Source organism: Equus przewalskii, chromosome 23, assembly GCF_037783145.1.
Source record: "Equus przewalskii isolate Varuska chromosome 23, EquPr2, whole genome shotgun sequence".
In the NCBI taxonomy this organism is placed as follows: domain Eukaryota; kingdom Metazoa; phylum Chordata; class Mammalia; order Perissodactyla; family Equidae; genus Equus; species Equus przewalskii.
In genome coordinates, this window is record NC_091853.1 from 17,133,332 (window position 1) to 17,149,311 (window position 15,980).

General features: G+C 38.6%; 1 protein-coding gene across 3 annotated transcripts in view; it reads right to left on the reverse strand.

Moving 5' to 3' along the window:
- COLGALT2 (collagen beta(1-O)galactosyltransferase 2) overlaps positions 1 to 15,980 on the reverse strand; it is a 104,395-nt gene that overhangs the window by 35,362 nt on the left and 53,053 nt on the right. For all 3 annotated transcript variants that reach the window (XM_070591243.1, XM_070591244.1, XM_070591245.1), the window contains 4 exons: positions 8,829 to 8,939; positions 6,281 to 6,398; positions 4,369 to 4,503; positions 277 to 481 (listed from right to left, as the gene is read on the reverse strand). In XM_070591243.1, coding sequence (XP_070447344.1) covers positions 277 to 481; positions 4,369 to 4,503; positions 6,281 to 6,398; positions 8,829 to 8,939 — 569 coding nt within the window. The remainder of the gene's footprint in view (positions 1 to 276; positions 482 to 4,368; positions 4,504 to 6,280; positions 6,399 to 8,828; positions 8,940 to 15,980) is intronic.

Genomic DNA, 15,980 nt, shown 5'->3' on the forward strand with positions numbered 1-15,980 from the left:
CCAATCATCTGCCGTGGCTCCCACCACCATCACTGTCCCGGCCCTACTCAAAAGAAAGAGAGTGGATTCCTAGGCATGGGCAAATCCTGGCTCTTGGTCATTGATGCTCACAGGGACAGCAACACAGACACTGCTGGTGTGGTTACTGTACACAATTAATTGTCCCTGAAGAGGAAACCCATTTCCTTTATAGGTGTGTTTTTTAATAAGATGCACAAAAGAGCTGGTTATTTGCAGTGTTTCCATAGAGGCAGTACAGCTGAATACAATCAGTACCTGCTTGTCTGCTGGAAAAGGCGAAGACGATGATGTCATCAAAGGTCCAGGTGTAGTCCTGGTGCGGGGGGTAGAACATCAGCTTGTCAGAGGCTTCCTTCCTGAGGTCAATTAGGAATGTGGAGTGGACCATGGGGACAGGAAAGCAGCCCATCCTCTTCCATTCTCTAATCTGAGGGTAGTCTGGCGTCCGCTTGTAGAAGCCCTGTAAAAGAGTAAATCGGTGGGCTGTGTTCTCTCATCTGAGGGCTTCATTTTTCCTGGTCCTCTGCTAGGCTGATTCCTCCTAAGTCATCACCAGTTAAATGGAAGCCCCCAAACGAAGTCCTCTTCACCCTTCTTTTCTTGACCTAAGAATTTCCAAGTAAGCTCAAGAAGTGCCATTTACATATAAAACAATACTAACAGGGTCTTGATACCAGAAATATTTTGGTTTCAGCATATCTTTTGATTTAATAATTTCATCAAAGTGTATTTTATGTTGACTTATGATTGAATATGAAGCATGAGTATTCGAAGGTGGTAGAGCAGAGCAGTTAAGAGCACAGGTTCTGGTATCAGGCTGCCTGAGTTCAAATCTCACCTCAGCTTCTAATTGTCTATAGGTATCGGTTAGGGTACTCAACCTTGCTGTGCCTAGCTCCTCATCTGTAAAACAGGAATGATGGCACAATCTACTCCACGGGTGTCTGTAAAAATTAAGTAAGGCAAAGCCTGAAAAGTGCTTAGAATGATGCCCAGCATCAAGAAAGAATCAATAATTATTGACTATCATTAATATTACTACATTACATTGGCTGATATTTTTAACTAAACACACAGTACTTAAATATACAAATCTGGTCTTCTCTCAATGCAGTCACTTATTCGATATTCTGGTGGAGCTGCTACTGTTCCATACTTTTTTGGGGATTCCCTTTTTGAAACGTCCCTCCTGGCAAGCACACAGGACCACAAATCCTCTTCCTTTGTGGTTTTGAACACACTGGTTTGGAACAATCCAACTTATTTTCCCTCTAAACTCAACCATTCATTCAACAAACACGCTTTGAGTTCCTATAATCCAGGCACTGGGTTAGATGCTGGAGACAGCAGGAAAGAGACAGCCCCAATGTTAGCCCTTATGGAGTGCAGAGTCTAGTAGAGGAGCTCATACTCCAGTGGCACCAATTGTAACTTGACTATTGCCAATCCTTAAATCTATTGCAGAAAAGATGAAAAAGTCTTTCAACAAAACATACTTAAAAGTATGTGGAAGCTTTGAAGGCATTTCCAAAAATGCTATAGGTGATGGCAGGTTCATAGAACGATGGTAAAGTTTTGCAAGGCCAGTGCAGCATGCTGACGGGCACAATACTCATTGGACACGTAAGTTCTGGTGTGTTCATTAATCAGTCACATTACTTTATGGTCACTTTTTCTGTTGTGATGTGAGTGCCCACACATTAGGTACTGCGGCCTCATCAACCTCTCTGACGTTCTCTTCAGCGTCTAGACTAGTGCTCTAGCTGAACTAACCCTAACACTGACCATGTGATAAGGTAGCAGGACCACAAATTATGATTGAGAAGATGTGAGTCTTGGAGCCATTTTAACCATCTTCTAGCTCTTTGATCTAGCCCATGCTTCACCTCTTTGAGTCTCAGTTTCTTCTCCTGAAAAATGGGATAAAAGCCTCTTTGTCTCTCTCACAGGGTTGTAAAATGGATCACCTGTGATCAGGTATATGAAGATACTTTGAAAACTGTAATTCACTATATGAAGTATTATTATTATTATAATTTTTTATTAGCATTTAACTTAAGGATAAGTGATCCTTAGGTTAAATTAGGAGAACCTCTTAAGGAAGAGGCTGCAGTACCTATTGTGTGGGTGCTGACATCACAACAGAAAATGTGACCATAAAGTAACTTGACTGATTAACGAACATACCAGAACCTGAGTTCGCCTAACACTTCAACTTCAGAGCATTTTTCCAAAGGATAAACAGAACATTCGTTCTTTGAAGGACTACCTAAGAATGCATGACAAATATAAAATTCTAAACTACTAAGGAACAATATTCTCAGAATGAGAAGCTTGGAAAATTCATGACGATGATGAATCACTGAATATCCTGGGAGTAGGGGGGAAGGAAGCAAAGAAAGAAAGAGAGAGAAAGAGAATTAATATGCCTCCTGTAGACAGGTGGAGGCAACAGATGTGTCTCTTTTTCCGCATAAATTGAATGTTGTTGGAAATAATTCCTGTTCATTGGCCAGACAACAACACCGGGTCATTTTGTTTTGGATGTGCTTAAAGGCTTTGGAAACCAGGGCCTGCCTTAAGTTTATGAAGGCACTGGCTGTTTCTGTTCCTGCCCTAGCAGAAGCATGACTAGGGATGGTAGAAAGCCAAAAACAGATGGAGAAAAATTAGAATTGGCCCTAAGTTGCTTGGATCTTACTTTTACTGTCCAAAATAAGTGAGCACAGTTCTCCTGTTTGCTTTTAATGATTAAAACAAATAAAGAGATAATAGAAACCTGTAGACTGCCCTCACTAGGACGATCCACCCTTGTTGCTGATGTCAACGCATAACTCATTAAAAACAATCCTTGAGTGATTCTGCCACGTGAAACATTGCCGATTATCAGCTGAGAGTGGATGAATTTAAACGAAACAAATGTAATGTTTTCTCCTCGAGGAATTGAGTGGCTTTGATAAATATGAACTTAATACTTCCCTAAAGAGATGTGGATAATAACATGCATTCAAAATCTCTCAGAACTGTGGGAAGTAATCATAACAAAAGAGGAATGCCTCCTCCAGTAGTGTGCTAGAACCACAGATTATTAAATTCTCAGGAATTTTGCAAGCCAGTTGGCATGTTGGTAGCTTAAAATTGCCACCATTCTAACAACACCACAGATAGCAGCTTTGCATATTTTTAATAATTATATCATCAAGTGGCTATACTGCAATTTACTTAACCTTTCCCTTAGCTTAAACGCCATTTAAGTTGTTTGCATGGTGAGAGTATTTATGTCATGAAAACTAGCAAATACTACCAATCAGGATATTTCCCCCACAGAGAACTAGCTACTATATACTTATCAGCACACCACTGGCCTTGTTCTTCACCCCAAATCAAACCAAATATAAAAGAAAGACTCAAAATTTAGCTCTGTGGGTGTGAGAACTCATTTAACATACATTTTTTCCCTTAGCATCTCTTTATCTTGCATTGATGTATACTACATTTATCAGTTTAATTTATCTCTCTAATTCGCTAACTAAAGAACAAAAAATATAACCAGCCATAAGCATTCACTGTAACAGATGTCCAGACTTTGAAGATTTTACAATGGAAAAGGGAGATGATGGAAATTAAAAATGTTGTTTTTAACTTGAATTTTATAAAAACAAGCTACCATAGCAGTTCTAATTATTAGATCTCCTTGGAAATAAACTTGGCAACACACATCAAAGGTCATCAAAATATTTATACTCTTTGACTCGGTAATTCCACTTCTAAGAAGCTATTCTAAGGAAATAATATTAAATACAGAAAATTTATATCAATCATAAGGGGTGTTATAATAGCTAAAAGTTGCAAACAACTTAAGTGTTTTTAAACTAAGAGAAAGGTTAAGTAAATTGCCTTATAGCCGCTTGATGATATAGTTACTAAAAACATGCAAGCTGTTATGTATAATCTTAGAGTGGTGACATATATATTTTTTTTACTTTTTTCCATTTCCAAATTTTTTTGTAGTATTCTTATGTTAGTTTTAATAATAAATATTTAATTTTTTAAATCTCTAAATCAGGGAGGAAAAAATTACAAATCCTAGCAAGCTTTACTGGTTAATTTAAAGCTTCTAAAGCTAAACTTGTTAGAATATTTTCCTTATGATTCATTAATACAGAGAAGTTCATTGAGTTGTAGCATTGGACCTGGATTTATCTCCTTTCCTGAAAATGCTTGCTCTAGTAACACAAGGACATGCATGTTTCAAGGGAGGAAATGAGAAAAAGGTTAATGGGGCTACTGTTGACACACAGCTGCCTTGTTAAAACTCATACCTTCATTCATTAGCCAAAGACTTGCCTGAGGTGTGATTCCGCACCAGAAATTAGAGTACAGACCCCGAGACTCGAGCATGGGGGCCACAATGGTCTTGTTTTCTGCAATCATTAGATTGAGGGTCTGTGGATTTGTCAGGAAGTTGTCAACATCTATGAACTAGGGAAAGAAAAAGGATAACGTCAGGTGAAAAGATCTTTTTCAGTAATGGGTTCAAGAGTAATCCAGCACTTTCAAAAGATCACAGAAACTTGCTCATGAGATATGGAACCAGTTAGCTATCTTCTTCTTATGGAAACCCACTGAAGTTGGATGGCTTTCACCCAGGCAAAATACATTTGGTCTAACTTCCACACGTTCAGCTCTGTGTAGGCACCAAGCAATGAATCAGTGTTACCACATTGGGCACACACTCAACTAGGACCCAACCTACACCTTGGTTGGTGCTTTAAGTACAAGATATAATGGCTCCCAAGCCCTTAAAGGTTCATTCAAAAACACTTATTGAGTGCCCACTCTAGGCATAAGTGGACAGACTTATTTAGGTTATCTATGGTAATGCCAAAATGGCGCAACACAGATCCATCAATGCTATTTGAACATTACAGGTAGAATTTTCGTTTAAATACATTATATCATCCCATGCTAACCAAAGAAGCTATTTCCGATTCTTAGCAGCAATCCACGTTAACATTAATTCATTTACTGGGGCAGTGGGACAACATGTTTCATCATATAAAATAAATAATCACACTGAACTGGACCCTTAAAAATGATTAAAATAGTAGATTATATGTTATATATATTTTACCACACACATAAAATAAATAACCAGAAGGCTTCAGTTTTATGATAGTCGATCTGTTTACCAAAAATTTTGTAGTTCATCATTTGTGCACTTCAATGACACTTAAACAGCTACACAATGTTAAATGGCATCAGTATAATTTGAAAACTTCTATGAAATTATTTGTATTGAAGATGTGTATGTGTGATAAATTATTGAGCTGATTTTTGTCATGGTTGAGGGGCTGGGGATGAACATAGGTCAAAAGTTTTCCCTTTAGGAATCAGAATCTAGTGACAGGGAGCAGCAGTCAGTAAGTTTAAAGAAACAACATTGGCTTTGCATTTTTGGTGCTGTTTCTAGTGTTGTACAGAAAAGGTTTGCCAAAAGAATTAAATGGATTTGGGGGGCCACAGATGAAGAACTTGGTTCCCACAAATTTGCGGGGGAAAAAAGCCTCTTGTCAATTTTGAAAAGGGAAAAGGGGACTGCAACTCCTTGCTGCTTACGAAGCTGTCCTTCCCAGCTGAGATAGGGTCCCGGAGGACAAGGATGGAATAGAACATTGATCCGAATCATCAAGTCCAATATTTTTCTGGGCCACTCTCAAAGTTCTAAGGAAAGTGATGGAACATCTTCATGGACGGAAATCCTCCATGAGAACCCAGCATAATTAGGAGCAACCAGGAAGCCAAGCAGAGATGTCTTTCCCCAAATCACTCAGAAGCAAAAGGGAGTGGAGTTTCAGAGCTGTTAATCTGAATCTCTTTTTATGTAATTAATTTCTCATATCTGCAAAATTCTTCTAAAATGTTATTCAGACAATTTATATTGCTTTACCTATGGAATTCTCCATGAACTAAAAAGATTCAGAATTTCTTACGCGTGTTACATGAAAGAGACCAAATAATTCAGGAGCTTATTCACTTAAACTCTCTGAAAATGCATGTCAGGAGTGGGTCTGAGATGAAATCTGGGTATCCCAATATTAAGTTCCCCAAATTTTCTCTTGCACCTTTATTAAAAAGTTGGAGAGGTGGTACCTAAACACAAGGTTGTTTTGATTGCTTCCACACTCGTAGGTTTTAGATAATTAATTGGCACACATTCTAGATAACAGCCGTCAAGAAGTCAAATATCTGTTTTTACCAGAATGTAGTCTGACCATTTTTCCCTCGCAGTTCGAAGGGCTGCCTGTCGTAGTTTCATCACATGGGCAAAACGAGAGCCAGGCCAGTGCTTGGGTCCAATTTCATCAGGATAAGATCTAAAATAAGAATAATAATAATAAGGACAACATAATTATTGAATGCCTTTATTTCCAAGCACTATGTACTAACTCATTTAATCTTCTAGCACCCTAGGAAGCAGATACTGTTATTGTTATCATCACCCCCATATTACAGATAAGGAACTTGGAACAAGGAGAGATTATGTAATTTGCTGCTTACCGTACACAAGAATCTTTATGTGAAATATTTCAGTGAGTTCTTATTAAAACTCACTGAGTCCATATGAGGTAAGTACCACCATTCTCCCCATTTTCCAGATGAGGAAATTGGTGTAGAGCGGTTAATTCATTTGCTTAATGTAACACAGTTAATGAAGGGCTCAGTTAGGATTTAAATCCAGGTGTAACTCCAAAGCTCACGTTTCTAGACTTTTTTTTACACATTCTGCTAGCAAATAAATTTGGAAATGTTACAGCATAAAAATATGAGTTTCCCAGGAAAAAAAAAGGTTAATTTACTTGGTCAAGTTTCAATAAAGGATTCAAAAGAGCCTAAGATGTTGATCCATCCCAGGGAGAGTGAGATCATGGAGCAGCTGTATGATGTTGTTGGGATCTCCATCAACATCCACAAAACAGCCAGGCCAGGACTCTTACGTGGCCACGTAGGCAAGCCAGTTGGCACACTCTTGAGAACCCTTCTGAAAGCTCCCACGTGGTATGGACACTGACACTGTCACAGAGGCCCAAAACTGGCCACCACTTAAGTTCTTGTACCTGTGCTGGCAGTGCATTTGACTCAGTGAATGAAAAACCACAAAAACAATAAGACTCTAACTATACAAATAAGATTAATAAAGCTATGTCCTAAACAGAAATTCTCTGAGATGTCTTCCCCAATTATTGCTTCGATGAAATCAGGAAAATTCCTCTTTTTCTGAATATATTGCCCAACAAGCTTTCCTTAACATTGTTCACACTGACCTTGGCATACAATATGTTTGGTCAAAATTTGGCTATCGAGAAAATTACCAGGATGCGAGGTAGGTACGTAAAGTCTTTTTGGGTGATTTTAATTAGGCCAAATTCCATTGTAAGAAACTCCAAAAGAGTGGCTAAAAATCCAATTACAGTGTTCAAATTCCATCATTAAATTTTGCTCAATATGTGGACCATATGCTGGGATTTGAGATATATGTGCATATATAAAGAGAGACTAGAAGAACAAAAATTTGTTCTGGAATGGTATTTATTATTATTATAATACAAATTTGGCTTTCAATAAATGACTTATCCTGGGCAAAAATTCAGGCAACTCAATTCATTCTACTTCTATAATTCCTTAAGCTGGAAGGTGTAGCCTTGGGAACGTTTACAATAGTAAGTTTTAAATATATTTATTTATGTTGTCATTCACTCAGTTGTTCAGCCAACAATTATTAATTTAGTGCCTGCCAAGAACATAGCATTGGGGGGAACTATGAAGTATTTATGTGCTCTACCCCTTGCCAAAGAACCTAAAAATTACTTAGAAAAAAATGCATAAATTGCATATTTAATTAACAATATTAGCTAAGCGTCTTGTGTCAAAAAGGATGATGTACAAAATAAGCAATGCAAGTGTTGAGAGAAAGGTAGCTCCTTGTAAGTGGAATGACTATGAACAGCTTCTGTACTAGGTGGGATTTGGGATAAGAGTTGGTTACAAAGAAGGAAAGGGCCTTCCCAGAGAGCAGACCTGCATGAGCAATGGCTTGGGGTTGAAAATAAAAAGGAACATTCTGGATGAATCAGGTTTTTTGAGGGGGAAGAAGTCAGAAATATGGGTGCATAGGTATGGGTGCTAAGTTTATGGAATCTTTTAAAAATATGAGTCTGAGGTATTTGAACTTTTTTCTGTAGGTACTGAAGAGCCACTGGAGTCCTTTTAACAGAAAAATTAAACTATGCCATTAGTATTTTAGGTAGATTGATTTGACAGTGTGGTATGTAGGATGACTTGAAGATGGAACCAACTAAGAGATTGCTATGGTTAAGATTGGAAACAATCTAAATGTCCATCAGTAGGAGACTGATTAAGTACATAATTATGGTATACGCACACAATGCGTACTCTGCACTGATAAAAATAACGAAGAAGATCCTTAACTACTGCTATGGAATGATTACCAAGATATGACACGAAAACACAACATGTACGCAAAAAGTATACAAACCTTTCGCTATGATCCCTCAAGTATAAAAGGTTTATACTCAAAATATGAATAAATAATATCAATATTTTAAAATATATACTGCAGTAATTTACTTGTGAACTAATGAGAACCTTAACTTGGCTGGTAGCTTCAGGAGTAAAAAGGAAGAGAGAAGCATGAAGATCTGTCAAAGGAAGAAATGGATGGCTGGAAAACTGGTTACGGGAGAAAGGTAAACAATGAGTTGACAAAACGTTCTCTTGCTACTCACTCAGGTTCATCCATAGGCCTCCACTCCACATAGTGATAGAGTCTCTGTACATTTTTCAACCACTCCCTGAGTATTTCTGTTGTATTATCCACGTTGTGATCAGTGGCCGCCCTACATGGGAGAAAGTACAACATAGTTTAGTTATGTCATCCAAAGAAAGAGGGGGAAATCCAAAAGACCCCAGATTAACTGAAAGGACAATTTCAAGTTCTGGAAAAAAGTTTTATACGTGAAAATGATTCCCTTGTGGTCCAAATTAGACAATGAATTTCTGAAGTAAGAGAGACTGCTTAAAATCATCTTTGTGTCATCAGATCCTTAAAAAGGGCTCAGCCAACAGTAGGATCAATAAGGGGTTGTACTAAAACAGTAGAAGTATAAAATGAATTAAACTTGAGTAAGTTAGTTAATCTTCTTGGAAATTTTCCTATTTGGCTTAATTTTTATTTACCTAAGATGTAAACTCTGCTTTTTTTAAAATCTTTTTATTGAGATTATGATAGTTTACAACCTTGTGAAATTTCAGTTGTACATTATTGTTTGTCAGTCATGTTGTAGGTGCACCACTTCACCCTTTGTGCTCACCCCCCACACCCCCTTTCCCCTAGTAGCCACTAATCTGTTCCCTTTTGGTTTTTTTTAAAGATTTTATTTTTCCCCCTCGGTACATAGTTGTATATATTTTTGGTTGTGGGTCCTTCTAATTGTGGCATGGGGGACGCTGCCTCAGCATGGCTTGATGAGCTGTGCTGTGTCCACACCCAGGATCTGAACCGTCGAAACCCCAGGCTGCTGAAGCGGAGCGCGTGAACCTAACCACTCGGCCATGGGGCTGGCCCCTAAACTCTGCCTTTTAACTTCACTAACAACTACCCTCAATTTAAGCAATAATTCAATTGCATTTTCATTTCAAGTCAATTTTCAGGTCACAACAAAACTTCTAGTCAGTGTTGTTTTAATCATATGCACTAGAGGGGAAAGCCATAACAGTTCCCAATATAAATTCAAAATCTAAAGTATCTTCAGCTATCATTTTGAGTTGACCTTATCATCACTTATACAAAATAGAACATCTTCAAAAACCTTCAAACAATGTATACAAAACTTATTTCTGATTTGTGCTGTGTATAAGATACACATCTAAAACCAAGTTATTCAGAATACCTAAAAATAAAGAGATATATCAGTCAATTGGAAAAGAAAACAAGCGAGCAGGGGTTGTAATCTTGACATCAAATAAGGAAGAATTCAAGCCAAAAAATATTAAACACGGCAAAGAAAGATACTTTATAACTCCAAAGGATGCAATTCACATCAAAGATATAATAAATGTGAATATCCATGTACCTTCATATAGTACAGGGGTTGCAAATTTTTTCTTTAAGAGCCAGACAGTAAATATGTGGGTTGGCAGGCCGTACACTCTCTATTGCAACTGCTTAACTTTGCCATTGTAGCAAGAAAGCAGCCACAAACAATAGGTAATGAATGAGTACTGCTGTACTCCAACAAAGCCTTCTTTACAGAAACAGGCAGTGGGCCCATAGGCTGTAGTTTGTCAATCCCTCATATAATAAAGTATAGAAACTGCAAGGAAAAGTAGAAAAACCAATAATAAGAGATGTTAACATATCACTTTCAGTTGAAGTTAGCGCAAATGGGATAAAAGTAAACAGAGGATCTATAGAACACAATAACATTTTCTCAAGTGCACATGGGACATTCACAGGAAATGACCAAGAATTACAACACATAGAAAGCCTCCATAAACTGGGAGTAATATAAACAGACTTCTCTGATCACAGGGAAATAAAACTAGAAATTAGTAATAAAAGAAAAAACAAAACTTCCTTTAAAAACCCTCTAGTGACTCAAGAACCATTGAGTGCAAGAAGAAATGCAAACCAATTTCAGAACTTCTATAAATGAATAATGAAAACACTACATATCAGAAACTTGCGATACAATTAAAGCAGTGGTCAGAGAAAAATTTAGTTTTATATCCTCAAATCAATAAAGATAAACGAGTTGAATTCCTACTCAAAAGCTATAAAAAGAGAACAAACAAGCATAAAGAAATAAATAATAAAGATAAATGTAGAAAGTCACGAGGTATGAAACAGAAAAAGGGTAGAACTAATAAACAAAAAAAAATGTTGCTTTTTTTGAGGGGGAAAAAAACAGTAAATGACCCCCGTTAGTTAATCTAATCAAGGCAACACAAATATAAGAAATGACAAGGATAAGGGGAATATAATTGACATGGAAGAAATCTTTTTTTAATCATACAACAACTCAGTGAAAAGTAAATTTAAAAAACTAGATATAATGGAAGATTTCCTAGGAAGATGCATGTTAGCAAAATTGACTCTGGTAGAGATATAAAGGTTAAATAGAACAATTTCCATATTGTTGAAATAAAGAAAGAAAAAAAAGAAAATATTAGGCCTACACGGTTTCACAGAGGAATTCTACCAGATATCTTAATAGACTAGATATTTCCAATGCTGTGTAGCTTTCCAGAGCATAGGGAAAAAAATTCCAAGTTCTTTTAATAATGCAAGTACAATTTGATATCTAAATCTGATGAAGATACACACACACACACACACACACACACACAACTATAGACCAATATCTTTAAATGACTATGTTGCAAAAATCTTAAACTATTAACAAACAGAATCCAACATCCTATGAAGAAAATATTATATAGCATGGCCTAAGATTGTTCATATAAGGGAAATCCATGAATATAATTCACTATATTAATAGACCTGAAGAAAAATCATATGATTATCTCCGTAAACGCTAAAAAGGTCTTTAACAAAATCAACACCTATTCCTGTTTTTTAAAAGCCACACTGGATAAAATTAAATCAGAAAGGAAGGACAGGCAAACAGAAAAGAAAGAGTCATGGGAAGACAGAGGTGTCTGAGACTCTTAAAAGGGAGTAGAAATGCTCAGATTTCATTGGCAATTCAGCAGTTCCTTCTGGGAGGGACAGCTGTTGGCATTTTCAGCAGCAATGGTTCCCTGGGAGCACGGCCTTGATACGAGCAAAGAAAGAGATGTGAATGGGAGTTCCACATACGGCAGTTTAAGGAAATAGGATTTTGTTAAACCCAATCCATTATGGCTTTTGTTCTTCTTACTTGAGCTTTTGCAGGTCACTGCTACTCCAAAAGTAACAAATAAAATCTTTAAGAGAAAGAATCTTCAGGAATGCTCAAGAGAAGAGAAAATAAGCAAAGCATAGTGGAACCCCATGTTGTTTGGGGAAATTCCTATAAAACACCAAGTAACATGAAACTATGTAACTAAAGTCATAAGGTATAGAAAAATGGGGATAGAGCTGTGTGACTAATATTTAAAAATCTTATTTTGTAAAATGAATATTTGAACTAAAACTAGTCTTAATAAAAACATTATTCAAAAAAGAGAGGGTCAAGATGTGATGCCCATGGCCAACTTGATCTACTTTCAAGTTTCTCCTGGAAATCGGATTAGAACCAGCTGGCCCCTTAGAAAAACGTCTAGGCAACCCACAGGCCCACATGGACATTCCACTACCTGGATGGGAGAGAAGTGCTGTGGGCAGCTGACAGTGTTGAGAGACACTAGGTGAGCACCTTGGGAGAAAGACGATGTAGTACAAGGGGGAGGGAGAGTGGGCCAGAAAGCAATGTGGAAGAGTACCACAGGTTCCATTCAGCTCACAATTGTCCTGAGAAGGGCAGCATGTCAGTGAAAATCACATCCACTGTCACACATGGCCGCAAGCCACCAATGTCCAGTGTAATAGCCACGAAGAGCACTATGAGAATAGAATCGCTCATCTCACAGTATGAAGCAGTAGAGAGAAGATCCTGAAACTGGGAATCAGCTCAAATGCACATTACTCTTTGCTCAAAATATTATGAGTAAGTTAAAACAAACAAACAAACAAAATTATCTTGACTACAGTGTTAGCCAAAAGTTATGAGGATTAAAATTATTCCCAAATTACTTGTAAATGACGCAGGGGAATTTATACCGCATCTGCTTCTTTCCTTGATTATTATTTCTTCATTACAAGCACTTAAATTCTCTTTGCCCTCCCTACACATTCATGCATTTCCTAATCATTCTAACAAAGTGGTTCTCATTGTATGAACTTTATTTTCCTGACGTACAGACTAAACAACCGCAAACTCTGCCTATGTACGTATCCACTATTGACAAACATCCTTGGAAACTAGCTGCTTGGAGTGTGCAAAGACAGATGTGTCTAATTAAAAATAGAAGCATAGATTTTAGATATTCTCCTTATGGAGTTAAAAAATTTCCTATACATTTACTTCTCCGAATTGTTAAGATTCTCTTTGTTCTCAGGCTTCCGAGGAAATGAACAAATGCTCCAGCTGTGTTCGGAGGTCCATCCACACTGGTCTTTGATGTGCAGGACCAATCTCCTGCACTGTCCCAGAGGAAGAGCCGTGCTGACCACCCCAGCCCACTGAGGAAGTCTTGCATTCCCACCTCAAGTCTAACCGCCTTGCCCCGCCATTCCCCTGGCGAAGGCAAATAAACAGAAATCCAGGCAGACTCTTCTAACTGCTGCCTTTTAATCCATCTGACAAAAATATGTTTCCGTTTGAATACATAATCATGAAAGCACGCAGGCTCTGGTCTATTCAGAGGGTTGGAGAGAGAGATACCAAGGCCCAGATGCAAGTTCCCTGGAGGAAACATGAGGCTTGAGTTAATGGCTCTATTTTCAGAGCCCTGAAGAACAATGCAACAGTGTGGAGCCTGTCCTGCTGCAGGAGTCCACAAGCAGCTGGACACAAAAACCTCTGCAGCTGAGCTGGATTTTTCCATCGAGCCGTGAAGCTGAGGACACAGAATGTATGAACCCTTCAGGAGAAGCCGAGGCTTCTCTCCCAACCTGAAAGCTCCTTCCAGTCCCGTGGAAAATAAGTGCTGCCTCCAGTTGCCATCCTTCTCCCAATCAGACTGGAAAAGGCACCCAGAAAGGTAACAAAAATTGCTAAAGGAGTCCTTGAAGAAAACAAATGATGTGAACAGACATCTGGAGAGGTGATCTGCAAGTGATTTACAGACACTAATCAAACTGGAAAGCCACTGTTTGTGAAACCTCAAGCATGGACTGGCTGGAAGACCACACTCCTGGGAGGCTAAGACTTTTCAATCTTTGCCTCAATTTTCCCAACCAGAGTGGAGTTCCACTTAAATCAACAGCTCCCTCTCTCTCTCTTCCCTGGGTCTCTCTGGCTCAGGATAAGATAGCAAGGAGAGCTCAGCTCTTGAGCTGTGCCAGTCCTCACACAATTAATTTTCTTTGAAGGCCACATTGGGTCAGTGACTTCCCTTTATCTCTAAGGAACACCAAGACCCGCTAGCCCCTAAGAGGTCCCCCCCTCCACCTTTTGGAGAGATGTGGCTCTGATACAGCTGTGGGATATGTGGCCAGTCTCCTCTCTGTCCATTAGTCCTTGCTGGTTTTCTTGGGAGCTGGTACCTGAAATGGAAGAGCGGTATAAACAGGTGCAACATCCACTTGGCCTCAGAGGGAAGTCTAGGCCATTTCTTGCCATAACGCTGCCCATCACTTTCTCTCTGATTCTGCATCTAGTTCCTGTTTCCACTGGCCTCCTCCTATTCTCTAGCTGTGATATTAGCAAATGCCCAGGAGTCTCAGGTTCAAGGTCAAATTAGGACAAAGATAAACACATACTGCAAATCCGATCAACAGTCTGTGTAGGGATCACATTGGCTAATGAAGTTCCAGGGTCAACAGGTGCATTGTCACTGTTACATGGAACAGTGAGAGCACATAGAGCAGACCCATAAATAGACATGTCTGCAGGATGATACTGCTTTACTACTTGGCTGTGGCCAAAAAAAAAAAAAAAATTGCGATTTCTCTGGCAATGTCTAAACACACTGACATTTCTCCTTGTTCCAGGTCAGTTTTGATTCCTTAGTCTTGGCTCTTAAACTAATAGCCAATTTGAAATAATTAGAACTAGCTCATTTATTTCCACCACAGTCCTCCTGAGGTCGTGAGGGCTACATCCACGTTGGATGTATATTAAAGATGCGGACTGGATCCCTTGGCAGGTGGAAGCCAGCTACTGAGAACACAGCACTCCTGGTCACTTCCATCTGCACTGACCCTCAGGGAATGTTCTCAGCTTCCCTACCACCCTAGAAAGTCTAGACTTCAGACACAACAGAGCCACAGGACTGTAACTGGTGGAGGAAGAGAGTGGTGACATTGTCCAGTGATTGGCCTTTACTGCATCAGAACCTGCAAAATACATCCCCAGAGGCTCAAGGGAATGGTGATGGAATGAACAACAAAGTTAGCCACCACGTGGATGATTCGTACCATGACTGGTGAGTTGGCAAAAGTAAATTTTCCAACTTGAGACTTCAAAAACTGAACTACCCTCTTAACTGCCTCTTGTTTTCATCCAGTCAGGAAGATTCATTGGTGAGAGCTCCACCTAAAAATAAAATTCTACTTTTGGAAGCAACTAGTGAAATTCATTATCAAGAAAGGTCATGTCACCAAGTCCGACCACCTCTGTTTTTGTTCTCATGGAAAGCGTCACCAGCAGCTGTTCTGCCAACGGGAAGAGATATGCTTGGCCACCAGGCAAAACATGATGATGGATAGTTACTATTGTAGAGCTGTTTAAAGATCTAGACTCTATCTGCTGGGTGGAACTAGATATGGATATGGTTAAGGACAGAGATACAGATTGAGGGGCTGGAGATTTTTCCCAACAAAAGCCTTTTCCTAAGTCCTACCAAGTCAATTAGTAGGAGTTCTTCTTAATGAACTAAGAACTCAGGAAAACTCACTTCTCATGAAACCCCCTCAACAAAATAAACGTTTATACTCCTTCAACATCCCTCCTTGGTATGTCACATTTAATCCCAGAAACAACGACAGGCATTACACACTTGAAGATTGGGTAAGAGTGATGTAAAAAGGAATGTTTGATTCTAGAAATGCAATCAACCAACGAATCAATTTTATTCCTAAAGGGCGAGAAAGAAGAATGGTAAAATTTGCCAACTGACCAGTTAACAGTCAATTCGAAAGCCCAATACCATCTTAATAAAATCAAAATGAA